The sequence below is a fragment of the Aristolochia californica genome, unplaced genomic scaffold, assembly GCF_029961685.1.
Source record: "Aristolochia californica isolate CCGP_79_NKW_82.1479 unplaced genomic scaffold, dmAriCali1.0.hap1 SCAF_2, whole genome shotgun sequence".
NCBI classification, from domain to species: Eukaryota; Viridiplantae; Streptophyta; class Magnoliopsida; order Piperales; family Aristolochiaceae; genus Aristolochia; species Aristolochia californica.
In genome coordinates this window covers 1,335,670-1,360,501 of record NW_027181881.1, presented here as the reverse complement: position 1 = coordinate 1,360,501, position 24,832 = coordinate 1,335,670, and the positions used below count along the sequence as shown (strand labels likewise).

At 36.7% G+C, this 24,832-nt stretch overlaps 2 protein-coding genes across 4 annotated transcripts; one reads left to right on the top strand and one right to left on the bottom strand.

Annotated features, from left to right (window-relative positions):
• Nucleotides 1–539: 539 nt before the first annotated feature.
• On the bottom strand, nt 540–6,407 carry LOC137956530 (pentatricopeptide repeat-containing protein At2g13600-like). 3 transcript variants are annotated; one of them, XM_068804065.1, is made up of 5 exons: nt 6,332–6,387; nt 6,032–6,102; nt 5,828–5,940; nt 3,116–3,189; nt 540–2,585 (listed from the first exon to the last, which is right to left on the bottom strand). In XM_068804065.1, the coding sequence occupies exon 5, from the start codon at nt 2,352–2,354 to the stop codon at nt 738–740; it is 1,617 nt and encodes a 538-aa protein (XP_068660166.1). In that variant the 5' UTR covers nt 2,355–2,585; nt 3,116–3,189; nt 5,828–5,940; nt 6,032–6,102; nt 6,332–6,387; the 3' UTR covers nt 540–737. The 3 variants fall into 3 exon arrangements, with proteins under 3 accessions (XP_068660166.1, XP_068660165.1, XP_068660167.1); XM_068804064.1 differs by lacking the exon at nt 6,032–6,102 and having other exon boundaries at nt 5,828–5,985; nt 6,332–6,407; XM_068804066.1 differs by lacking the exon at nt 6,032–6,102 and having other exon boundaries at nt 540–2,489; nt 5,828–5,985; nt 6,332–6,407.
• Nucleotides 6,408–7,031: 624 nt separating this feature from the next.
• On the top strand, nt 7,032–24,334 carry LOC137956305 (uncharacterized). Its single transcript, XM_068803750.1, has 11 exons — nt 7,032–7,513; nt 8,359–8,767; nt 9,839–10,174; nt 10,327–10,948; nt 14,708–14,876; nt 17,309–17,669; nt 17,948–18,058; nt 19,719–20,085; nt 21,585–21,810; nt 23,578–23,796; nt 23,956–24,334. The coding sequence occupies exons 1-11, from the start codon at nt 7,032–7,034 to the stop codon at nt 24,107–24,109; spliced, it is 3,456 nt and encodes a 1,151-aa protein (XP_068659851.1). The 3' UTR covers nt 24,110–24,334.
• The last annotated feature ends 498 nt before the right edge of the window (nt 24,335–24,832 follow it).

The window sequence follows — 24,832 nt, the reverse complement described above, 5'->3', positions numbered from 1 at the left end:
ATAAAATCTCAAAGGCCCATCCAATTGAACCCAGTTCAATCAAACCCAATCCTTCTAAAGGTTTACTAGGATACAACCTAAGAGGATGGGCCCAGTTCAATCAAACCCAATCCTTCTAAAGGTTTACCAGGATACAACCTAAGAGACTCATAATTGAGTCAAAACCCAGTTATCCATGTCAAATTTGCCACTTCAGTGAACAATAAAGGGGGGGTTTTTCCTACACAAATAACAAAAACACTCGTTTGAACATAGTTACTGTAGAGCTCCCCCATCTCTTCTCTCATGTTTTAAATTTGTTAAAAAGTAATTTCATTTATGTTCAATTAGTGGTTAGACCCGATTAACCCTCGTTCAAAGATAAATACCAATCAATATATTTAAGAACATTTTTAGATGGCCGATCCAATATGAAAAATTATTTGATGTGAAACATATGAAACACTATCTCAGTCGTCATGATCAATGGTTATCTCAACTGTCCGATCAACGGCTATCTCGATAGTCTGATCATGATCGGACGACTGAAATAACCGTTTCACATGTCTCGCACCAAATAACTTTTCGTATCGGATTACTAAAGATGATGATTTAAGTAGGACATTACTTGGGGACATTTAAAACCTCCCTTGGCATACAAGAATCGACATTTAAAGCCTTCCCTTTGGCAGACAAGAATCGACATTTAAAGCCTTCCCTTTGGCAGACAAGAATCCTCTTCTAGAAGCAGAGCAGAACTACTCCAACTCAATTTTACTCCATCCAGCTCTTTTCTGTGATCCCCTGCATTCCATCAATCTTTTAACCTCAGCTGCTTCATTCCACATTCCAGCATTAGAATATAAATTCCCAAGTGCCAAGTATGGACCAGCAGCATGTGGTTCTAACTCAAAAAGATGGTATGCTGCTTCCTTCCCAAGCTCGATCTCACCGTGCACCCTGCATGAACCCAGAAATGAGCTCCATATAACTACAGTCGGTTCAAATGGCATCTCCTCAATCAATTCTTTTGCTTTCATTAAACACCCTTTTCTCCCGTACAGATCTACCATGCAAGCATATTGGTCCAATTGGGGAAATAAACCATATTTGTTCTTCATTAAGTTGAAGTGATGGATCCCCCTATCAAGCAGTCCCTCGTGGTTACATGCAGTTAATACACTGGTAAAGCATATATGATCAGGTCTCATGCCAGCCTCTGTCAACTCATCGAATAACTGCAATGCATGCTCTCCTTGCCCACTGATAGCATACCCATGAAGCATGGAAGTCCACAAGATACTGTTTCTGTTAAGAGCATGGTCAAACACACGACGTGCTTCATTAACTCTGCCACATTTAGAATACATGTCAATCAATGCACATGACACATATACATTTTGATCTGAACCCATTTTAGTTACAAGAGACTGGATCTGTAAACCATGTTGAAGGACTGCCACACTTCCACAAGCATTCAAGACACTAGCACAAGAGAAATCAGTAATACCTGTTCCATTTCTCTGTATTTCAACAAAAAGTTTTAAAGCCTCTGCACCATGTAAGTTCTGGGAAAAAGCAGCTATCATGGAGTTATAGAGAATAATATCTCTCTCATCAGATTCATCAAAGAGTAGTCTAGCCTGATTTATCTGTCCACATTTTGCATAAACATCAACAAGAGAACTCAAAACAAAGCTATTAAGCTGGAACCCATGCTTTATGACTTGTGCATGGAGCAATGAACCTTGCACAAAAGTTGACTCCACTATTGTACAAGCACTAACTGCACTAGCAAAAGTCGAGCAATTAGGTGTAACATCACTCGCCAACATCTCCTTAAAAAGTACTAGTGCCTCTTGTCCCTTACCATTTTGGGATAAACCAGATATAATTGAGGTCCATGAAACTTGGTCGTGTTCTTTCATTTCATCGAAGAGACGTCTAGCATCAGCTACTTCACCACACTTTGCATATATATCGATAAGTGCACTGCTTAAAAATATATTTTCTTCATGCCCAACTTGAATTATTCGAGCATGAATCTGCAAACCTAGTTGGTGATCTAATAATTTCGAACATGAACTGAGAACAGCACAAAGTGCATACTTTGTTGGTCTCAAGTTGAGCCCGTTCATGCCATAAAATAATCTCAAAACTTCATTTACGCGGCCATTTTTAGCCAACCCAATAACAGCTGAATTCAGGTAGTCAATATGGTTTCCAGAAAATAATCCAATTTTACTTGCCTCTATCTGGGGAATCTCATCAAACATTTGGTGTGCACATGAAGATAACATACATCGGATTCTGCTGCTAAGGAGCAACTTTCGACCAATATTATGTCGAGGTGAACCAAAAGCAAGAATAATCATATGGGTACTTGTCCACTTAGCTCCAAGTGAATCAGGTCAAAACCAAGTACAGCCACAGGCACCCGTCAAAATTTCCAGCATGAATCCAGTGGAAGAGAAAAGGGACCAATTTGCAGCATATTGCTTGTCACTCATCTACAGTAGTGAACAAAGGTGTAGTAAGGCACTTCTCATGGTAAGGTTTTCACTAGGAACAAGCAAAGAATTATGTTGCTTCCTGGAACAAGTACACTATTTAAACCAAGGTTAGATATATCTATAATGAAAGTTGTGTTGAATATTTAGAAAGTCCACACTTTGCTTAATCAAAAGATTCACAATTTATAATATACAGGGAAAAGCCAAATTGATGTGTTCACTCAGAAATGACAGGTAAACATCACAAATTTGAATAAAAATAAAAAATAACTTGGATGTTTCAGCACCTACAAACAACATTGTACATTAAAAATAACTTGGAAGCGGTTCACCCATTAAAATAAAGGCATGAGGAAAGAAAAAGGAACAATCATGTCAACTAAAAAAAATGGTACAAACAAAATGCAAAAAAAAAAAAGAAAACTCTGAATCCCGAAAAGATTTATTAACCTGTAATTTCAAAGTAGGTGATTCTGAAAACAAAATACTTTTTTAATATTACTAGTTAATAACCCATTCAAGTGCTGCTCTACAGATCATACATAAGTTTCTAGCATGCACGCATACAACATGGTTGCTTTAAAATTACAAAATAAATCTAAAAAAAAGCATCATAAAATTACCTTAGTTCTTTGTTGATTCCTCCCATTCCGAAGGTTGATGGCAAGCCCCATACATCCCAAGACATAGTATGAACCTAGAGGAACAAAAAAGAGTAAAAAGAACAGTCAGTCACTATCAGACATGGGAGCGTTAGGATCCATATGCAAAAAAACAAAAACAAAGGTCTGCAGAGATGGGAGATACCGTGAGTAAGAGAGAAAGGAGTGGAGATACTCAGGAGAGGAGAAAGGAAGATTAGGCAATGGCGGGAGGGAACGAAATGAAAATTAGGCTTCTCAACGAGAATTTATAGTTTCTAGAGAAATTTCTAAATTAAGTATTATCCATTTTCATTCCAACTAATAAACGGGAAATGGGTAACATTACCCAATTACCTCAATATTTAATTAGGTAAAGATATATAATTCTAGTTTTGTTCCATTTGGTAAATGGCAAACAAAAATTTGAGTAAGCGAGTAAGATTGAGAGTATAATACACCTAGGAACCTGAAAGAAGCTTGTTAATCTATTATACTTATTAAACTAGATTATCATATACACAATAACAACAACATAGAAGTTTGACTGGGGAGAGGGTGTCTTTTGCATGTCTCTCTGTATATAAATCTTCTTGCGTGTATTAGATTCTCCTCTTACCTCAAGGAGTTTTGTCATACATGTTTATGCTCAGTTTTCTTCTTTGGCTCCATTTGTGTGTGTTTTATTTTGGTTTCTCCACTCTCTCTTGGGTTCACTATCAGAAGTAGGCGAAAAGTCTTCGACTTCAATGATATCAAATCCCCATGTATTGGGTAAGAGACACCTACTGTGTGCTAAGTAAAAGTTAATAGTTGCTTCTTTAGGTGAGTATATGTTTGCTTTCGGGTGACTTACTAAAAGCTAGGGCTGGCTCATCCTCTTTTCTTCTGTTTTATCTCTATATTGTAAAAGCTAGGGCTGGCTCATAACTTTCATTTTCTTTTGTCTCTGAGGTTGAAATCTGTTAGACGAGGCTCTCTCAAACTTCAATTTCATTTTGTGTTCGATTGTCCGTCTTAATGGATTCATGCCATCTTTTCCGTTTAATCCTTTATTGTGGTTATTTTCGTTGAGAAATTGGACACGACTATTTGATCCCTCTTTATTGATGTTGTGGGAGACTTTATGATTTAAATTTGTTAATTCTATACAGCATAATAATATATAAAAAAGAGAAATGATTGAAGATTTTAGTTGTATTATGATTATTTTTTTTTAAGATGTTTAGCTTCATATTATAATCCAACAATTCATGATTTGTTTTCTTTCGGGTTATGTTTAATCAATATTTAATTTCTAAGCAAACAATTACAACAAAGAAGAGAATCCAACTTGGCGAATTAATAGGCTTGTAAGACCCATGAACATGCCAATTCATTCATTTGGGTATTGTGAGTTTGTTTTGAATTGTGGTTAGGTAAATTCACTTTTTAAAAAAATAAAAATGAATGTGCTCACAGATGTATTTAGTAGTCATTCAATTTCCTCTTTGGGTTTCTACTCTATTTTTTCGCTTTTAGTTTTATCTTTTTATTTTATTTTTTGATCTTCTTCTTGCTTCAATCATATATGCCAGGTTTTTGCTCTGTTTTTATTTTTTTAGTTTCATTTAAAATTTGCTTTGTTTTTTTGCTTTTAGTTTATATAGATGACCAAAACAATGATCCAATTGCAGAGTTAGTACATTTGGTGAGAATTTTCTCCTAGCAATTTTTTTTTTTGTGTTAGCCAGATTTTCAAAAAATTAAATTTTTTGAGGTTAATCTTATTAATTGCTCCAAAGAGTAGAAAATTGGAAATTAGTTTGCTTACTTTGTCTTTTGCATTCAAAAAAAAAAAAAAAAAATTAAATATAGAAAATCCACTTTTGACAAATAAGCCTAAATAAATGGAAATCTCTTATGTATTATGTACTAAGACCTGCTTTTTAAGTTATACAGAAATTAGTTTGTTTACTTTCTGTTTCATACTCGCAACTTCAGCCACTTCTTTGGATTATAATAAATTAGACTGAAATGGGGTGTGATAGCTCAGAGTCAGATTATTTATCATGTTCTTTGATTCCCTCTAAAATGAATTTGTCTAAGTTTGAAGAACTGTTAGACTTTTATGTTTTTATTAGATTTTGAAGATTGAAGACTTGAAAGGAACATACCAGGCCTGGAGATAAAAATAACATTTGGAAAGAAAAAAAAAAGAACTATAGTTAGGAGCTTGTTAAAAAAATCTCAAAGTGATAAAATATGAGTCAAGCATCTAAATGGTATGTCAGTTGCTACATAGAACAATCAAATAAGTCATATACCATTTCAAAAAAAAAAAAAAAAAGTCATGTACAAGATGTCAGGTTTGTGACTTCATGAACTCTGTCAAACATGAATAAGCAACCACGCAACAACTCAAGATGCAGAGACTTGCCACAGGCAACATTACCGCTGTAACATTTTTTAAGCATATTTAGGGAGGTATCATATACAACTATTAGAGATGGAATGAGAAAAAGGCATTTTAATGATAAATATTCAATTAATGACTTAGGTGGAACCAAATTAATGACCAGATGTTAGGACGATAACCCAAATTCCAAGTATTAACAGTGCACAACTACGCAAAATTTAATAGTAGTTTGAACAATGTTGCAAGCAAACATGTGAATCTAGCAAACTAGATAGCAAAATAATCTTAAATTTCACCTTCATTCATCTACATAACTCTGGGTTACTGAACCAAGTCTCATCAATCACTACATCTGGAGTTGTTGACCTCCCTGTGAATAGTACTGCTACCAGAAATCCTTTTCCAGATACTGATGAGGAAATCATGGAAGGCAGATGAAGCTAGGATGTTTCGGCTGACAAAAATAAATTGAATAAAATTGATGAGGCAAAAATAAGAACCTGAAATTCTGACATCGTGAAGCTAATTTTCACTCACAGCCAATTTCACGCATTTTAGACAGAAGAGAAACCTAGAGACAAATAAGAAAAAGAAAAAGTACGCTAGTGTGAAATTGACCATTCATTTCAACGTGGAATGAAAGACAATATCACTCGAGAATCACAGAGCAGAAAATAGAGAGGGATAAAACGTGCATAAATCTTATGTGAGAGAAAAGAGACAAATAAGAAGGCAGACGAAGAGAAAGAGACAAATAAGAAGACAAATGAAGAGAGAAATAAGAAGAAGAGGAACAATACCTTATAACCTTCAATCTTTGTCTCCACTATGCCTCTTGGAGAACCTGTTCAAGAGGAGAACCGCGACATATCAGACGAGGAACAATAACACGGTGGAAATAAGCCGGTGTTTAGGGGTGTAAACGGAATGAGTTCTGATCAGATCCTTTAATTCCTGATTTGATCGATTTCGGATATCCGGATATTCTGGAAACTATACAAAATCAAATATCCGGATCCGATCCAAGCGGATAGTATAGGGATCCGAATTTTCATAATAAAAAATAAATAAAAGTTTTAAAATATTTTAAAATTTCAAAATATTAAATATTTAATAAAATAAATAAATAAAAAACTTGAAGTAAAATGGCAAAACGAGGGAAAGTTAGGCAGGAGGGGGAAAACTATTGGGAAAAGAGCTTTCTCCCGTTTCAAATCCGGACTCGGATATTTACCGGATTCCGGATCCGGATATCCGAATAGGATACGAAGATCCGAAAGTTTCAGCCCTGCGGAAGTTAAAGATAGGTAAGAATGACTCTCGAGAAGTAGTGGGTAAGACGATGTTACCAGTAGACTGAAGAAGGTGACACGCGCACAAAGGCTCCCTGTTAAATCTAGACTATTCCGACTCCGGGTCGCCACGTATCAACAAAGTGGCTGCTGTCTGCCTAGGCTCGACTTATAACGGGCACCTGGACTTCATTCAGGGCTACACAAAATGGAAGAAGCGAGCGGTGACAACGCTCGAGGAGAGGAAGAGGAAGAGAAAGAGCCGAGGCCCTCGTTGTTTCCTCTCTTTCCTGCCGCCGATTCTTCTAACCTGGATAATTTCAATTCTTCTCAGTGGCTATCCAATTCCAGTTTCACGGCGGACATATCCACAATTCATGCCTCAGTAGTTCAAAATGACGCGGCGGTCGATGTCGGGAGCGACTTGGCCGAGGAGGAAGCTGTACCGCGTAAACAACCTGCATACGTGTTGCTCGAATCGTCTTCCTCGGACCGGGAGGATGAAAAGAGACGTAAGAAGAAGAAAAAGACAAGCCGGAGAGAGAAGTACAGGGAACGTGAAGTTGAGAGCGGAGTTTCACGGAAATCTAGGGTTGACATTTGGGCGCGGTCCGGTGGTAAAAGCGCAAAAGATTATTACTTTGATACCAAGGGGGATCGTGATAATTTGGCCTTTGGATGTCTTTACAGGTTTGACAGTTCATCCTTACACTTTTTGCATACTAAGTTTTTTGGAGTGTGATGATTGTTATGTTTCATGCTGGAAAATTAGTTATACCAAACTAGCATTTCTAGTGTTTTTATCTATTCTGAAAACTGATATACCAGTTTTTTTGGAAATTCTTTTATAAACGTCTATATTCTATCGCTGAGATGTGTTGGTTCAACACTATTGAAGTGATTCCAGAAACGAAATTCTTCAAAATGCGTTAACAATTCCTTTCTGCAAACTGTTTTACGACTTAGGACTTTCGTACAATAAATGGGGTATCTAAATAAGACGTGTCATTCGTATGTTTACTGATGTCCGTAGCCGGGACGTCCTTGTGTTGTATTTTCTTCTTATTTTCAAAAATTTAGTTGTAGCTAGATATGGAGATAACTATAAGTTGATTCCCTTAATTATGATAGTAGATCATTAGTCTATATTATAGCATGTTTTGTTTTGTCACTTGGTTCCAGTCTACTTTTAGCTAAAATTCACTTTCTGTTAGTATTTTATTTCTTTCTTTTCCCACGGTTTCACTTAGCTAGGACTAGCAAAGTAGTAAATGCAGTTTTGAAAAAGTTAAAACTTTAAACTTGTTCAAAAGTTTCGAATTCCATTTGGCAACTATTCACTAAATTCATCTGTTGACCTACACTAGCATCACGGAGGTTGGATATGTAACTTATTTGTGTGCTCACAACATGTATGAAAACAAAAATGCAGAATGGATGTTCTATTCACTAAAATCATCTGCTGACCTACACTGGCATCATAGAGATTTGATATGGAATGTATGTGCTCACAACATATATGAAAAAAAATGCAGGATGGATGTTGCACGTTACCGGCTTTGCAATCAGACAAACACATCTGGGTCATATTTCCAGGTATTTAGTCAGTGGAGAAAAAGGGATTTAGCCGCTGATTCTGATGGAGATGGTGATTCCTTGGATGGAAAACTGCGGGAAGCCGGTCGGTACTACTCTGCAAAGTATGTGGCCTTGGAACGTCATAAGGGCTTTAAGCATTTGCGGGTAACCTCTGTGAATGAGTTTGCAGCAATCCCTGAGGTATTCATCCCTTTTGGTCAGACCGGAACCCCTGAAACATCGTTGAATATAGAACTGGAGGAATCCTGGGAAGATGAAGTTCTTCGCAAAACAAAGGAGTTTAACAAGATGTCTAGGGAATTTCCCCATGATGAGAAAGTTTGGCTAGCTTTTGCTGAATTTCAGGTATGTTTTCCCATTAAAAAAATAGCAGTTTTTTTTTTTTTTTGTGTTGGATGGTTATTAGTTTGATGATGTTCTGGATAGAATCGTATTGTTCCAGTTATGGATCAACAAATATTCATGTTTACGTGGAGAAGAGAACAGACATGTCCATTGATGTTAAATCAGCCAGATTCTTTGAAATGCATTTATTTCTTTAACACTTTTGAAAGTGAACATCCTACTGTCAGTGAATTTCTGAAATTAAAATCATAGTGAATATCAAATATATCACTATTTAAATATGATATAGTACCTTTCAACAGAGAATACAGCCTGGGAAAGCCACACATTTTCTTTAGATCTGGTATGTGTATAGAGAAATTTGGAGATGATGATTAGATAGGGTTATCAAGGAGTTGACCTTTGAGTTTGCTCACATCGATCAGTAACTTCTATATGATTGATAGGTTCATTCAAGTCAATTTGGGATTGGGTCAAAAAAGCTGGAAGTGCCAAACTTTTGTTGTACTATCCAACTTGTTAAGTGTAGTGTGGGTTTGGAGCATATTTCTCAAGTTAGGTTGTTGTATTCTTGGTGTATCATAAAACCACTTAGAAATAGATTGCTATTTTTTTTTTTTTTTTGCAGAATGATAAACACAGCTCTTGTGCCTTGTTATGGATGAGAGCCAAAGCTTTACTTCTTTTCCTTAGAAGTACATCATCTGAAGATAATTCATCCTTTTTTAACATTTACTACAGTTTTGTGTGGCGAAGGCAACTCTGACAGTGATTCATTGTACTACATTATACATATATAGAGATATTATGTATGTATGTATGTATATATACACACACAGAGAGGTTTTTTGAAAATGGCAAGGTATTATGGAAAAGAAAAAGAAAAGGAAAAATAAAAAAGATCTCCCAAAACAAGGGGAAAAGGTTGGTAGGATATTGAAAGTTATTTTTATTTTTTTCATATTGTGCATTACTTGCCCTTGTGAAAAAAAATGTATTGATCTCGCATTTGCAATGTTGTTTCTCAAGATTGTGAGTTTATTGATGAGAATTAAAATTGGCAAACCTCAGGACAGGGTGGCAGCCAGGCAACCACAAAAAGCAGCTCGTTTACAGACAATGGAGAAGAAGATAAGTATACTGGAAAAGGCTGTTGAGCTTAATCCTGAAAATGAAGATTTACTGCTTAATCTGCTAAAAGCTTGTCAGGGTAGGGACAATGTTGAGGTCCTTATGGAAAGATGGGAAAAGATTCTTGTGCAAAACTCTGGCAGTTGTAAGTTGTGGAAAGAATTTTTGCAGGTTTGTCAAGGAGATTTCTCCAGATTTAAGGTGTCTCAAATGAGGAAGCTTTATGCCTATGGTATCCAGGCTCTCTCTGCTGCTTGCACCAAGCTGCTTAGGCAGGTTATCTATTTTCATTGACCAAATTCCTTGTTGTTGTGAGTTTATGCACCTTGCCTATTTTGAAAATTTTAGTTTTCAATGGAGACACTAATGGTGTTCGTTCCTAGGCACTGACAGCTCTTATTGTTTTTAATTTTTTTTCCATGATGCAGGCGAATCAAACGTACAGGGAACAGAAACCCGACCCTCATCTTGTTCAACAAGAACTGGGCTTGGTTGATATTTTTGTCAGTCTTTGCAGATTTGAATGGCAAAGTGGCTACAAAGAGCTGGCTACTGGGTTATTCCAAGCTGAGATTGAGTACAATTTATTTTGCCCTTCTTTACTCCTCACTGAGCAGAGTAAACAGAGGCTGTTTGAGCATTTTTGGAACAGTGATGGTGCAAGAATTGGGGAAGATGGAGCGCTTGGGTGGTCCAAATGGCTTGAGAAAGAGGAGGAAAGTAGGCAGAAGATCATTGCTGAGGAATCGTCACAAGATAATGAAGAGGGTGGGTGGACTGGGTGGTCAGAACCACTCAAAAAGACTGTAATTGAAAAGGGAGCAGATACATCAAGAGAAGTTGATGGTGAACATGAGAAAGCTGGAGAAGAAGAATTTGAGGAGGAAATGAAGCAGGAAGAGGATGTTGAAACTTTGTTGAAAAAGCTGGGTATAAGTGTTGATGCTGAGACTGATAGTGAGGTTAAAGATCCATTGATGTGGACAAGATGGTCAGAAGAAGAGACACAGAGGGATGCTGAGCAGTGGATGCCAGTGCGTCAAAACTCTGGTGCTTACTTGTCTCTCTCTTCTTTTTTCTTTACTGATATTCTTTTAAACTATACATTTTTTTAATTAATTTATGGTATATAATCCTTATTGATGATCAGTTGTATCTTTCCTCTCTTGGATCCTCTTAATAAAATCTTTCTTTTGCTTTATAGAAAACTACTGCATCATTTTGGTGCTTGAAGGGTAAAATGTCGAACGGAAGAAGATGGCTCATGTAGCCAACCATGACATAGCTTAATAGATGTCTAATGACGATGCTCAAGTCCCTCCTATATGTTAAACATTAAGAAAATATGTCTCTTAAATATCCAAGGCAGCCCTATTAGCTAAAAGCCTTAGTGAAGCTTCTTTTGGATCCTGTGCTTGCTTCTTTATTTAAAGGGTGGGTGGAGAGACTATGCTTCTTTATCTAAAGGGTGGGTAGAGAGACTGAGAAGGCCTTGTTCTATCATTCCATGCCTAGTCATATCTGGTTCTTTCTTTGTTTATGCACCATATTGAGTTGGTTTAGTAACCCTTGGAGGCTATATACCTCTTCAGTTCTTGAGAAGCTTATTCTCAACAAAAGCTTATAGTTTATGTGAAATTATGAGGAAAAAGGGTATGAGAGAAGAGAGAAGGAAGACGGGAAAAAGGGAAGTTGTTGGAAGAGAGAGTAATCAGCTCTCGAGTGGGAAAAAAATGAGCCCCATCTCTCTTATATTTACTTATGGTCTTGAGGCTCTAACCCTCTCTATAGATGGTGGACCCTATTTATCATCACCAATTTATGGTCATCAAACAGTTGCTTCTACCAAGTGCAACTGTATAAGTTGTAGACATCTCGTATGCATGCAAGATATGTAGCTATATGCATTTGTTGTGTGGATGTATATATACAGAAAATTTGTGGAATACATTAGAGAGACAATGACTAATTTGCCCCTCTTACATGTGATTCCTTATATCTTCATAACTAGACCTCCAAACAACATGAAACTTGGACCATAGATGATTTAGAAACATGCATGTGAATGAGCATTGTGCATGCCACTTCTAACAGATGCCGATTTTGACGTTCAACCACTCCATTTTGTTGTGAAGTGATGACTAATGAACAATACTATGGTGTTGACAAAATGCAACATCTTGTGATTCATAAATTCTAATCCATTGTCAATAGAAAGATAGGGAGAGATGCATCAAATTGGGTTTTGATTTCATTATAAAAAAATTTAAATACATCAAAAGTAGTGCAACTAAAGTCATCAATGAAAGAAACAAAATGCTTGTATACGATAGCACTTGAAATTGGATACAGTCCCCATACATCAAAATGAACAATCTCAAACAACTTGCTACACTTTGTTTGACTCAAACGAAAGTTATTCCAATGGTGTTTGCTCAGTTGGCAAGATTCATATTGAAATGATAAACTGGAACGAAATGTAGAAAATAGTTTGATTAACTTCGCTTGAGAAGGATGACTTAGTCTTAGATGCCACTAGAAAGGAGAAACTGCAGAATGAAGGGTAGGTAAAGACAATTGTGGAGAGCCTTCTAGGTGGTATAGTCTTCCTCTCTTACGCGAGGAACTAATTATCCTCCTCATCATGACATCTTGAAACACACAATGAGAGCGATTGAAAGTTACTGAACAATTCATATACTCTTGAGTTGACTAAAAAATAACATATTAAGGAAAAATTTCCAAACGAACTACACAAATTTAAGATACGTGAATGGGTAGTTGTAATATTATTCATTCCCTGAACAAACCCTTCAGCAAGTGTAACGTGCTTAACGGTAGAACACTCCTTCAAATCAGACATATCTGACATATGAGTAGAAGCTCTTGAGTCAATTGCCCAGGAAGACATAGGACACACATATAAGGCATACATACCTGAACTTGTAACGATAGCTATAGGAAGTGGAGGCTGAGTATAGATGCTAAGGAAGGAGTTGAGGTCAACTAAGCAATGAATTGGGCAAGTTGTTGCAATTCATCAGGGGCTTCCGGTAAAATAGCAACCACAAGTCCAGCCTAGGGCTTAGTGCTGTCATGAACCAAAGAGTTGGCCCAAGTGGGCTAGCCTAACTTACTCAAACACTTATCAGAGATGATTTGTGCATCCAAAATGAACATACTTTCCATCACCTTTACCATCACTTCGACCTCATCCTCTACCTAAACCATCTTTCTCTTTGCCTCTAACACTTCTCCACGGCCTCAACAAATTCTGACTGACCAAAGGTATTAAGTGAAACTGCATTAACACTTCAATTATCTTTGCTTCCTTTGGACATAATTGTGATCTCTACCCACATAACTTTGTTAAAGGTTGTAGAGAGTGATGGAGCATCATCTGAGTCCTGACCCAATCAAAATCTGGCCCTGATCCATCTAAATTTTTTTCAAGATGTAGTTGCCCTTATTGCTTTCGAAGTTCCTTTTGATCAGTAGTGAAAGGATGGAACATGCTGATTTCTTGCACAATACTTGTTGTTAATTGTAATAATCAGTGATTGTTCTTTTACCTCGCTTAAGGCTGAAGAGTTCAGCATAAATCTCATAGACACGAGACAAATTACTCTCCTACACATATAATGATTCCAATAACACCCACATTTCCTTGGCTGTTTCATGGTTTGTGATTTGATTTCTCAACCTCGAATCCATGATATTAAACCAGGTCATGAATTGATTGTCCTTTGCTTCCCAATCATTTGTAAGGGGGACTGGAGGATCATCTCTGATAAATTTAGATTTTCTTCTAGTTGAAGTAAATACAATCAAATTTTGACCAAATATTTGTATCAATTCAACCTTTCTGTAGTAATTAAGATTGTATCTTTCCTTTTAGAGCCCTCAAATTCTCTTGAGGGAGTAATTATTTCACCAGAATCAGCCATAGGTACAAGGAACAATCAATAGCTTTATTCCAACTATAACCTGCACAAACTGTGGGGGCCCCGCTATGCAGAACTAGGGTTTTGTTAAACAGTCACAAATGAACACATAAAGCTTAGAATAGAAGTAACTTCAGCCAAAAAAGTACCAAAATTGGTAAATCTAGGCTGATGTCAGCCTTCCTGGAGGTGACACAGGCACTGGTTTGGTGATTTGTGTACACTGGAGATGGGAGATTCCCAAGTAAGCAACCCTCTTGGGGCACTTATCAGACAGAGAACTGCTCAATAGGCAGTAGGAACTGTCAACCCTAAGGTTATGGCAGAAAAGAAAGATAAAAAAATCAGCTCTGACCTTCAATCAATGCTAAAACCTGACATTCCTTTCTCTGAAAAAATGCTGGATTCAAAAAGAGGAGGAAGGAGCACTTCACAGACTTGAAACCAGGGCCTTAGTGCTATTGATACCATGTGAAATTATGAGGAAAAAGGGTATGAGAGAAGAGAGAAGGAAGACGGAAGTCGCTGGAAGAGAGTGGAAGTCGGCTGTCGATGGGGAAAAAATCGAGCCCCATCTTTCGTTTTATCACTTAAGTGTGTTTAGAGAGAATGCTAATTTACCCCTCTTACATGTAACTCCTTATACCTTCATAACTAAACCTCCAAACAACATGAAACTTGGACCATATATTATTCTGAACATACTGAATATGATGAAACTCACACTGAAATATACAGACTATGTGAAATGACCAAACTACCCCTTACACTACATTTAGCAGTTTACATAGAAAAGAAATATGTTATTCTATTTCCATTTCATTCTCAGCTATGAGCTTAACTGGGTTTTGTTATTACACAACAGGGGGTTCTGCTGCTAATGACAATCCTGCCATACAGGGGGATGAACAACTCTCAAGGGTTATATTATTTGAAGATGTTAGTGAGTACCTGTTCTCTCTATGCTCTGAGGAGGCTCGTTTCTTCTTACTGTCACAATTCATTGAGTTCTTTGGCGGCAGGGTTTCCATAGGGTCTGTATGCAGTTAATATAAGCTGACACTCATTCTTTTTTTATTGCTTTAATTGCTCTTTGATCAAATTCACAAGTTTTAGGTCAATAAGAAAAGCAAAAACGGAAAGTTATTCTTTTGGATTCTTGTAACTGTGTTCTTTTAATCGGATGACCTTGCATCTGTTTTTTGGGTTGGTTAGGTTGGTGAGAGTGAACATCATTCAATAGCTTTTAGTGATATGGGACATGACCTGGCCTTTTTACAATTTCTGGGTCGTTGAATTTGAACCATCTTCCAATAGGCAACATTTTGTCCTCAGAATGGTCAGGTCCTGAAATAGATGTTTGAGGTTTGATACATGATTACGTGAAATGTTCATATTACATCTATGATCAATCTCCCGAGTCAACTTGTCAGATGTGGACAGTTTTTAATCTGGCCTTAACCTGGCTGTCATAATTGACTTATTCATTTCATGTTCTTTAATTGTCCTTTCCTTATATGATTATCTATGAGGTGGATTCCACATTTGATGTCTGACCTGTTGGATGCTCCTAAGAAGACCCAAATACACTTGATCCAAGCTCTTCGAGCTGATGAGTACTTGTGTTTATGATTTTTTATTTTTTCCCTCTTATTCTAAAATTATTTTTAAAGTTTTCACTAGTTTTCTTATGTCTCCTTTTGGTTCATCTTTTGTGGAAGTATACATTAAGTAATATTAAGTTAAGCCATGAGAGAAAAATTGTAGAAGTTTTTTACAGACACTAGAATATGTTTTATAAGGGTGTATTTATATATATTCTTCTATGTCTTAACTCTACTTTGTATCTTGGCTTTGGAGTAAAATTTCACCTTTTTTCTCTTAAAAAAAATAAAAATTCTTGTTCTACATTGCATTTGCACTCTTAATAATTAGCAGACTTTTCTGGTTTCAGCTAGTTCTTGTATATATTTGAAATACTCAAAAGTTTCAGAACATGAATGGTTTTGGAGACAATTTTATGTTCACTGTCACTATCCTCTCTCGATGCCTGCAGTTCTTGATCATGGTAGTCTGCTGCTGTAGCATAGAATAAACTCTCTATTTTTATATCTCAATGTAAGATTTTGTTCTGTACTTGTAATTTTGGAATGAGAACAAATTCACAGGAGATATGAGGTTATGAATAGTTTTACTTAGGACTGCAAATGGGTTGGGGTATCTCATGATCCACATGAGACCCATTGCAGACTAGGTTTAAAAAAATTGACCCACACAGTATTGCTGATTGAATATGGCCAGGTTAATTAATTTTTTTTGTTCACCACCATGGATCTTGCTGATTGTGTTGGTTGACTTTGTAATCTACATGATCTGTTTCCATGTGGATTGGGGCAGATCATACTGCGAATTAGAATACATTTTTTATGATTTATTTTTTCAGCTAGTGTGTGATAGAAATAATTTATCAATTGATTTGCCCAATTAATACAAAATGATAGATTGCCACCACTCACTGTACTTTCTCAGTTTACACTTTTTAATATGATTACTCAAGTGTGTTGTGTTGTTCCTCAGTTTACAAGAGTAAACACTATTTCAATACCTGTAAATATAAGAGATATTTTCTTCTTATATAAAAAAAAATGTCCCCAAACGTTAGAACTGTTTTTTATTGATAGTATTTGTAATTGAGGTGGTGTAGATTGTGTATTTGGTAGGCTAGGTTGTGAATTTGATGTCACATGTTCACTTGAGGATGGCAAAGATGGTGAAACCGAAACAATCAGAGTCATTCAGTCAGTATCAAAAAATGATTATATAGTTTAGCTCTAAGGAACAAAATTCCTAAGTTGAATAGTTTAATATAAGTTACTTGATCATATAATAATATAATATTAACTATCAAGTTATGTATAAATTATTATACTTGTGGATCACTTAAGGCCGTTTGGTCTACTGGTATTCTGTTTACATTAAGTGCGTCAGGTAGCGATTTTGAATCGCGCCACGCCCCTCTCAAAAAAAAATATTACTTGTGGATCCTGTCAGGTTTACAGTTTTTAGATCCAATTGAATCCACTTTAATTTGTGGATCGGTTCGGATATTGATCCATATTAAGTGTGTATCAACATTTTTGACCCACATACTAATCCGATCCACTTATTTATGGATTGGATCAGGTTTTGGGGTTTGAGGGCAGTTTCAGGTTTTGGGGTTTGAGGGCAGTTTGGATTGTGGATCAACCCGATCCATTTGTAGCCCTAGTACTTTAACTCGATTCTTGGTAGGTCTATCTATGAATTGATTATCACTTGTCTAGAAATGGTATGGGGCTTCTCTGGCTACAGGCATTGTGGCTGCATGTTTAATGATAGTGTGTTTGGATGAGACTTGCTACATCAGCTGTTCTTTACTGTGTTGCAATGAAGTACTGTTCTTTTATATACTTGTGTCCTTTCGCAGTTTGTGCACTAATAGTCCAAGTTGGAAAGAAAACAACCTCAGCTGGGAGATATTTCCAGATTCGATCTTGGAAGAGTTAAGGAAAGTGCATGAAGTGATATGTCAGAAGAGTAAGAGCTCAAGTAATCTCACCTTGGAATCACTCTTGGGCAGGTTGAACAGTGTATCTAGCCAGACAACGATCATGAAATTCCTAAGAAACACAATCTGGCTTTGCTTGAATGTCTTCCCTCGTAACTATATCCTAGAAGAAGCCCTTCTTGCTGCAGAAGAGTTATTTGCTACAAAAATGAAGTCATGTACTGCTTCTGTCACCCCATCACGAGCATTGGCAAAGTCTCTTTTAAAAAGTGATCGCCAGGTGCGGATCTTTTCTTGCTCTGTTTCTAAAATAAATACACTGGACTTCTCTGTCAACATTTGTGAGTATATATTAATTAAATCATTTATAAGACTTGTTTGACTCCATAGCTTTGCAGTAAGAGTTATCAACAGGAAGTTTTCTGATTCATTTTTTCTTTTTAATATATGATTCGTTCTTTTTGTCTGATAACTGTGGATTTTGAAATGCTATTCTCACCTGCTTGTGTTTGTGAATTTGGTGCATTAGCAAAGAATTGAGAACATTTATTTTGGTAGGATATACTACTTTGTGGGGTTTATGCAAGATTTGAAGCTGCCCATGGAAATCTTGATCTTGCAAGGAAGGTGTTTGATATGGCATTGACTTCTGTTGAAGGTCTTCCTATGGTAAGGTTCAGCTTATTATATTAGAACATTCCACATATTGATATTTTCTTAGTGCATCACTTAAAGTTAATTCTTTTCATGTCTCTCAGTGATTTGCGTTCATGTTTTAATGTGACAACTATCATGGGAAAATATGAAAAGATTATTGTCACTTATTTTTGTTTTGCAAACTTGGTGCAGTATTTATAATTTGCCTTCTCACTACCCAGTTGTTAATAATAGGTGAAGAACAGCATATTGTCATGTAAACAACAAAAGCTTATTGGACAAAAATTAAAATCCGTTCTTGCTGTCTTTAGAAAACAGCTACTGAATGTAAATTGTCTATTATTCTTTGAACTGGTATCAGAGTTAAGCTTGCTCAGCTGAGAAATTTGGCTGTCGATCATTTCTTGTCTGTAAATAGTAGGAACATCCACTATTCTTATTTAACCATATAAAAGGTTAACTTCCAAATACAACTCTCTTAGATGCCATAATTTCATATACAGTCACCTATATGCAGCACATATGGTCTTGTGATTAAAATTTTGGTGAACAAATATGGCCTCCCTTTTAGTGGGAGGAAATAGAACCATTAAGTGTTAATTGAAATCAGCATCATTTCAAACAAAAGAAAGTGTTAATTGAAATGAAACCTGGACAGACTGTCTGGTTGAAATGGATTCAACTGGACTCAGTACCTTCTACGGGTCATAACTTGGTGAGACCTAAATTTGTCAGAACCTAGAGGACTAGGCTCAAGTTTGCTGATTCAACTGATTGATTTGGCCCAGTCAGTTGGGTTGCCTTCCTCACAGGACTTGGAGACGGGAGGGGGGAGGGAGTGCAGGAGCTCCTCTCCCGCATATGAAATTTGGGGGGTGGGGGGATTGGGGAAGCAGTCTCTCTGTTCTTACCCCCTTTCTGTAAAATCAGAGAGGGAGAGGGGGAGGAAGGCTGCCGTCCCTGTCCCTTGGTTATGGAGATGATGGGGAAGGTCTTCTACCTTCCTTGTCATTATACAGTAGAGGGAGCCCTCTCCTTCCTCTTATCTGATGGCAGATCAGGAGAAAGGCCCACCCCGATTTTTTTAGATATTTATATTTGAGTTAAAAAGTCATTATAATGGCATCTGGGTCAATTGGCGATCAATCAGACCAGTTACTTTACCGTCTTGGTGACTGAGATGTTTTTAATACCTTTGATTACGCTTCTATTATTTCAATATTATTAACAAAGAAATATAATTGATTATGCGTCCCCTCTCTTTCATTTCTGATGGAGGATATGGAGACCTCCTACCCCACTATTTAATTTAATAAATTAATTATTAGTATAATAATTATTTAATTAATTAATATAGAATGTTCAGTAAGTTTAATTTGGAGGAATGTATCTGGTGATACTCTATTTAGAATGGCTATATTTGGAAACATGGCATATAAGAGGGACATGCTTGGAAATTACCCGTGATAAAACTGTTATCCTGCATTTTATTTTTTATGTTTATTTCCTTTAACAGTTGGTGCTAAATTATTTTTGAAACATTTTCATGTTCAGACTAGATCAGGATGTAGATAAATCAGTAGGTACCTCAAAATGCGTTGGGGCCTTTCTTCTTGTATTTTCCTTGTCTATAATGAAATTTGATATTTACTTTTCTGAGTTAATGGAGCAGGATCTTCGAACAAATGTGCCAATTGTGCCCCTATTGTATTTTTGGTATTCTGAAGTGGAGGTTGCTGCTTGTGAGTCCGACAGTGATCGGAACCCCTCTCCTGTTCGTGCAGTTCACATTCTTTCCTGCTTAGGAAGTGGAGCAAAATATAGTACTTTTCAGTCCCAACCTTCAAGTCTACAGGTGTTAAGAGCCCGCCAAGGATTCAGGGAACAGATTAAATCCACATATACTGCATGGACACATGGTGATATAAAGGACCAAGCAATTGCTCTTATTTGCTCTGCTTGTCTATTTGAAGATTTGACCACTGGATGGGGTGCTGGTCTAGCTATTTTTGAGGAAGCTTTCTCCAAGGTGCTCCCAGGTAATTTAAAGCCTTCACATTTTGCAGCAGTACAGTTTTAAGGTATTTTTTATTTTGAGTTTACATATACACTTTTTATGCTTTGTTGAAGAGTGGAACACCTTGTTATTTGTACTCTCTTTGATGTTTATTTGCATAATCATGTTATTAATTTCGGTTGTGTGCAAATCCTGATCACACAAATAGTTTGCTCATAAGGAGGAATAAAATTCAATCTTGGATATTCTTCTTTTTTCACCAGAATCATTGCAGAAGGGTATCATGATCCTCACCTGTCTTATGGTGCATCGTTGCCTGGCGTTATAATTATATTGCACTAGTTACTTGGAAATTTTAATTGAACTTGAGATTGGCGGTGGTTACTCCATATGTTATTGTCTCAGAGAATCTCTGGCGTTAAGCCACCAGTATGTGCTTGCCAAACCTGTGTTCAATGTTTATTGGTCAGACTAAGTTAAAGAAAAGTATTATTGGTCATTCCTGCTGTTGTCAAGTTTATACACCATGCTGTGTCATTTGCAGTGGTGGAAAGGTGCTGGGTGCTAGTCTTATTTGGGTGAAACAACTCACTGCTTTCAATTTCCTTAGTCTGATACAATTGAGTGAATTTTAAGTGAGGGAATAAACAAAGACTGGTATTAGTTTCTTGTGAATGGGATATGCCACATCTCTCAGGTCATGCCTATTCATTTTGTTGTCCCCTCTCTTCCTCTTTCTTGTTTATCATATGGCATTTCAGGTTACTCCAAAATCTTGCTTAGTGCCATGCCTACTCATTGAACTGGAATCCTTCTTCCTCAATCTGCTATAACTGGATTGGTGCCTCTGCCTTCTTACATGATTAGCTTTGTGCTCCTCAATTTCTGGCAAGTGTTGCAATTAAGAATGATATATTCTTAAAAATAGTAGCAACCGAATTAATTCGAACTAATGAAATTTAAGGACTATTATAACGTGCAACTCAATGTGAAACCAATTCAAACACAAGTATAAAGAATAAATATGGTTCCACTTGTTTCTAGAATGTTTCTTCTTAAATGATAGAATGGTGGAATGGATGCTTTTATGAGAGGGTTGGTGTTGGCTATGCTGGATTGACATGTGAATGACAGATGCAGAGATAGAGACTGGCTTCTAAGGTGGTCTTTCCTCCTCAAGGATAACTTGGAGGCTGGTCTGCCTCAAGCTGTGGTATCTGTTTCAGACTCCAACTGCCTGGATTTCTCCTCCTTGCTAATCTAACAGCATCTTGTTGGAAGCTCCTTCCCCTTGAATCTAGGCATCCTTCAGATTTTCTTGTTTTTATGATATTTTATTTTATTTTTGTCCACTGTACAAGAAAGAGAGAGTCATTTAAACTTGTTGGAACTAGGTGAAAGTACTTAAAGCAGTCATATGTTGAGTGAGCTAAATATATTTTTTTGAGCTGAATATATTTGATTCCATGAAATATTATTTTGTCTGATCAGTCATTGCTAAATTTTTCTATTTGACCTCAGAGAGGAGACGTGGGAGTTCTCAAATGGAATCATTGTTCAATTGCTACATTGAAATGCTTCAGAAGAACATTAAGCGATCAAAATTTTCAAAAGCATGGGACAGGATTGTACATGGGTTGCAGTTGTACCCTTACAGCCCTCGTATGTTTGGCACTTTTGTTAGAATGGGTTATCCTTATATTGTACCAAACAAACTTCGTCAGATTCTTGATGAGTACTGTAACAGGTATGGTCTATTCTGCCATTTGTATTCAGGTGATTTTGATATGAGTGTTGCAATATCAATTTCTGAAAGTGATTTGATTACGAAGGACTGATTGTTTCCTGAATGGTGCAGTATTTTTTTTTTTAATTTTGCATGGTTATTGTGAAAATTGAAGATTGAGAAGTAGAAGAGAGGAGAGAGTTGAGAAAAGCTCAAAATAAGAGCACGACCCCCTCTCTATTTAATCAAGTGAGACTTCATAAATTACAAAAATGCCCTACTTAAACACACATGCCTTATCTCCTTATATCTCCCTGTCTATATGTCTTATGTTCAGAACCATAGATATAATTCAACATGAGGAACAAGATTATATAGAAAAATAAATCTACTAACGAGGGGAAATTACCAAAATGCCCCGGACTGGTTTTCAAACAGTTATGTCACATTTAAGTTTCTTTATTGGAAAAAAGGAGTATGGACCTAAGTCTATATTAGCTAGGTGTATCCAATTCTTAACTTAACCATGAAATTTGAATTGAACGAGTCAAGATTTGGTTTCTTTCTTATTCTACATTAACTTCTTGTCCCCTGTATTGAGGATTAATATTCATTTGCGATTTTTCTTATTATTATTACTTTTCAATAATATGATAGAGATAATGGCATTGTTGTAAATTTAATGAAGTAAATGACATTCTTGTAAATAGTGTGACTTTTCTAAGAAAGAAAAGTTGGGTGTAACCATGATTGCCTTGGAACTGAGTTAACCTCCTTTCCCTCTTATAAATTGGACATGGAAACTTATATCTCTTTACTTATCTATTGCTTTGTTGGAGTTGTTCCAAAAAAGAAACAGTGCTTCAGCAGATATTAGGAGCTCATAAAGCAGAGTCCTAAACGAAACATTGATTTGGCTGAAAAGGCTGTATCCTTGATTCCCACTCAAATAAATGGGCTACAGAGACGTAGAATCACAGGACAGGAGTACTAGTCCTCGAGCGGTAATTTATGCATCTGTGGGGCAAATGTTGGCTAACATGATGATAGCAACATCAATGGTTGATTGATCTAAGCTACTCCTGAATGACATATCTGTTTGTGATAGGCTTATCTAATGTTTCAGGCAGTTGCACCTTTTGGTAACTGCATTATCAAGATTTAATACAACTAGTTGAAGTATCATTGCTTATGAGATCATGCGCTACATACTTTGTTACTAGCCAGGAAAATGATGGCCTTATGCTTTTAGTTGGTAATGAGGTTTATGCTAATGAATTTCTATCCTTTTGCTTTCTCCGGATTAGGAAAGGAAAAACTTTTCAATCATTGAAAATTATTGTACCACTAAATGAAAGTGATAAAGTTTGTTAGTGTTTTCTCTACCGAATGAAATTTCCATTTAGATTACAAGTGTTTGAACGTGATTTGTTTTGCCTATATTACTCATTTTTTCTAACGCTGATTGGTATTATCAATAATGACATAGATATTGCCTTTTTTCTCTTACTTGGATTCTAGACATTTCCTTTTTTCTCTTCCTCGGATTCTAGACATTGCCTTTTTTCTCTTCCTCGGATTCTAGACATTGCCTTTGTTACATATCTGCCTTTTGTATGTGAGCTATAGTGTCGTCAATATTTTTGTGAAGCCCTATGCTGTTTCCTGTTTGCTTGACAGTTGTTAGTGGTGTCCTGTTTGCTTAAATTTCATCTATTTATACTCTCAACTTTTCCTGCCATGATACACATTCCAGTGACAAGGAATATATATAAATTCTATATGCAGGAAGCCCTCTCTCATAGTTTGGCTATTTGCACTCTCGCTTGAGTTGGAGAAGTCTGGATCATATCACAGAATCCATGCGTTGTTTGAAAGAGCACTAGCAGATGATAAGTTGCAGAAGTCTGTAATTTTGTGGCGGTGCTACCTTGCATTTGAGATTCACTTGGGCAACCTTTCTGCTGCCAGAAGAATTTTTTATAGAGCTGTCCATGCCTGCCCATGGTAAGCAGACTGAAACATCTAAGGAATTTCAACTAGATGCTTCAGGGCATTGTAAAACTTATCTCATGTAACTGCCGACCATTCTCTCCTCGCATTGGTGCCGAGTTACATCATTCTCTTTTTGCCTTCTCATGGTACTGCTTTTTTTCTGACTCACAGGTCGAAAAAGCTTTGGCTTGATGGATTTTTAAAATTGCACACTGTTTTGAGTGCCAAGGAACTGTCAGATCTCCAAGAAGTAATGCGCGATAAAGAACTGCATTTGAGGACTGACATTTATGAGATTCTCTTGCAGGACGACATCAATGTATGATGCTTAATATTTCATTTGTAGCCTGTGTACAGTTCTCTCGCATATATGTAAACCCTAGAGGTAATGTGGAACTGAATTTTGTTGCCTTGTATCATATGCTCGATGCTTTTAGGAAGAGTTAATTAAGCATATCCGAGATCAATCGTTTACCTCCTAATGATCCTTGTATGCTTCTCATATTTGGATCCAGAATGGTTGCTTGTTTGTCTTTCATCTGAGTCAATTCCTGCCCCAGATTGTACCTAGGAGAGCTTGAATAGAAATCATTAATGTTATTAGACTTGATCGGACCAGACTAAATTTAAACTACTCTATCGAGAATTAATTAGAACCCAATTGATCGATCGGATCAGACCAATTAAAACACCCTGCCCAGCCTCCATCAGCACTACTGGCAAAGAACCCTTATTTACAAATGGGAGGGGTAGCTACCTCCCATGTAACTCTCTGCTACGAGGGGAAGGAGCCTTTTGATCAACCGGCAATTAATTCAACCAGTCATCCTTCGAGTTAAATGATTTGTTGGAATTTTAACATTGGATTCTATACATGGTAGATCCAATGTTACACTTCTTTACTCTTTTCTTTCCTCCGTCTTCTTCCCTGTTGTCTACTCTCCCATTTTGTAGCTAAATCGTCCCAAGTAGAACTCGGTGCATGGCGAACCAGAGATGCTGATGACATGGAAGAAGAAGAAGAAGATCCGGTAACAAGAGGTGGGGG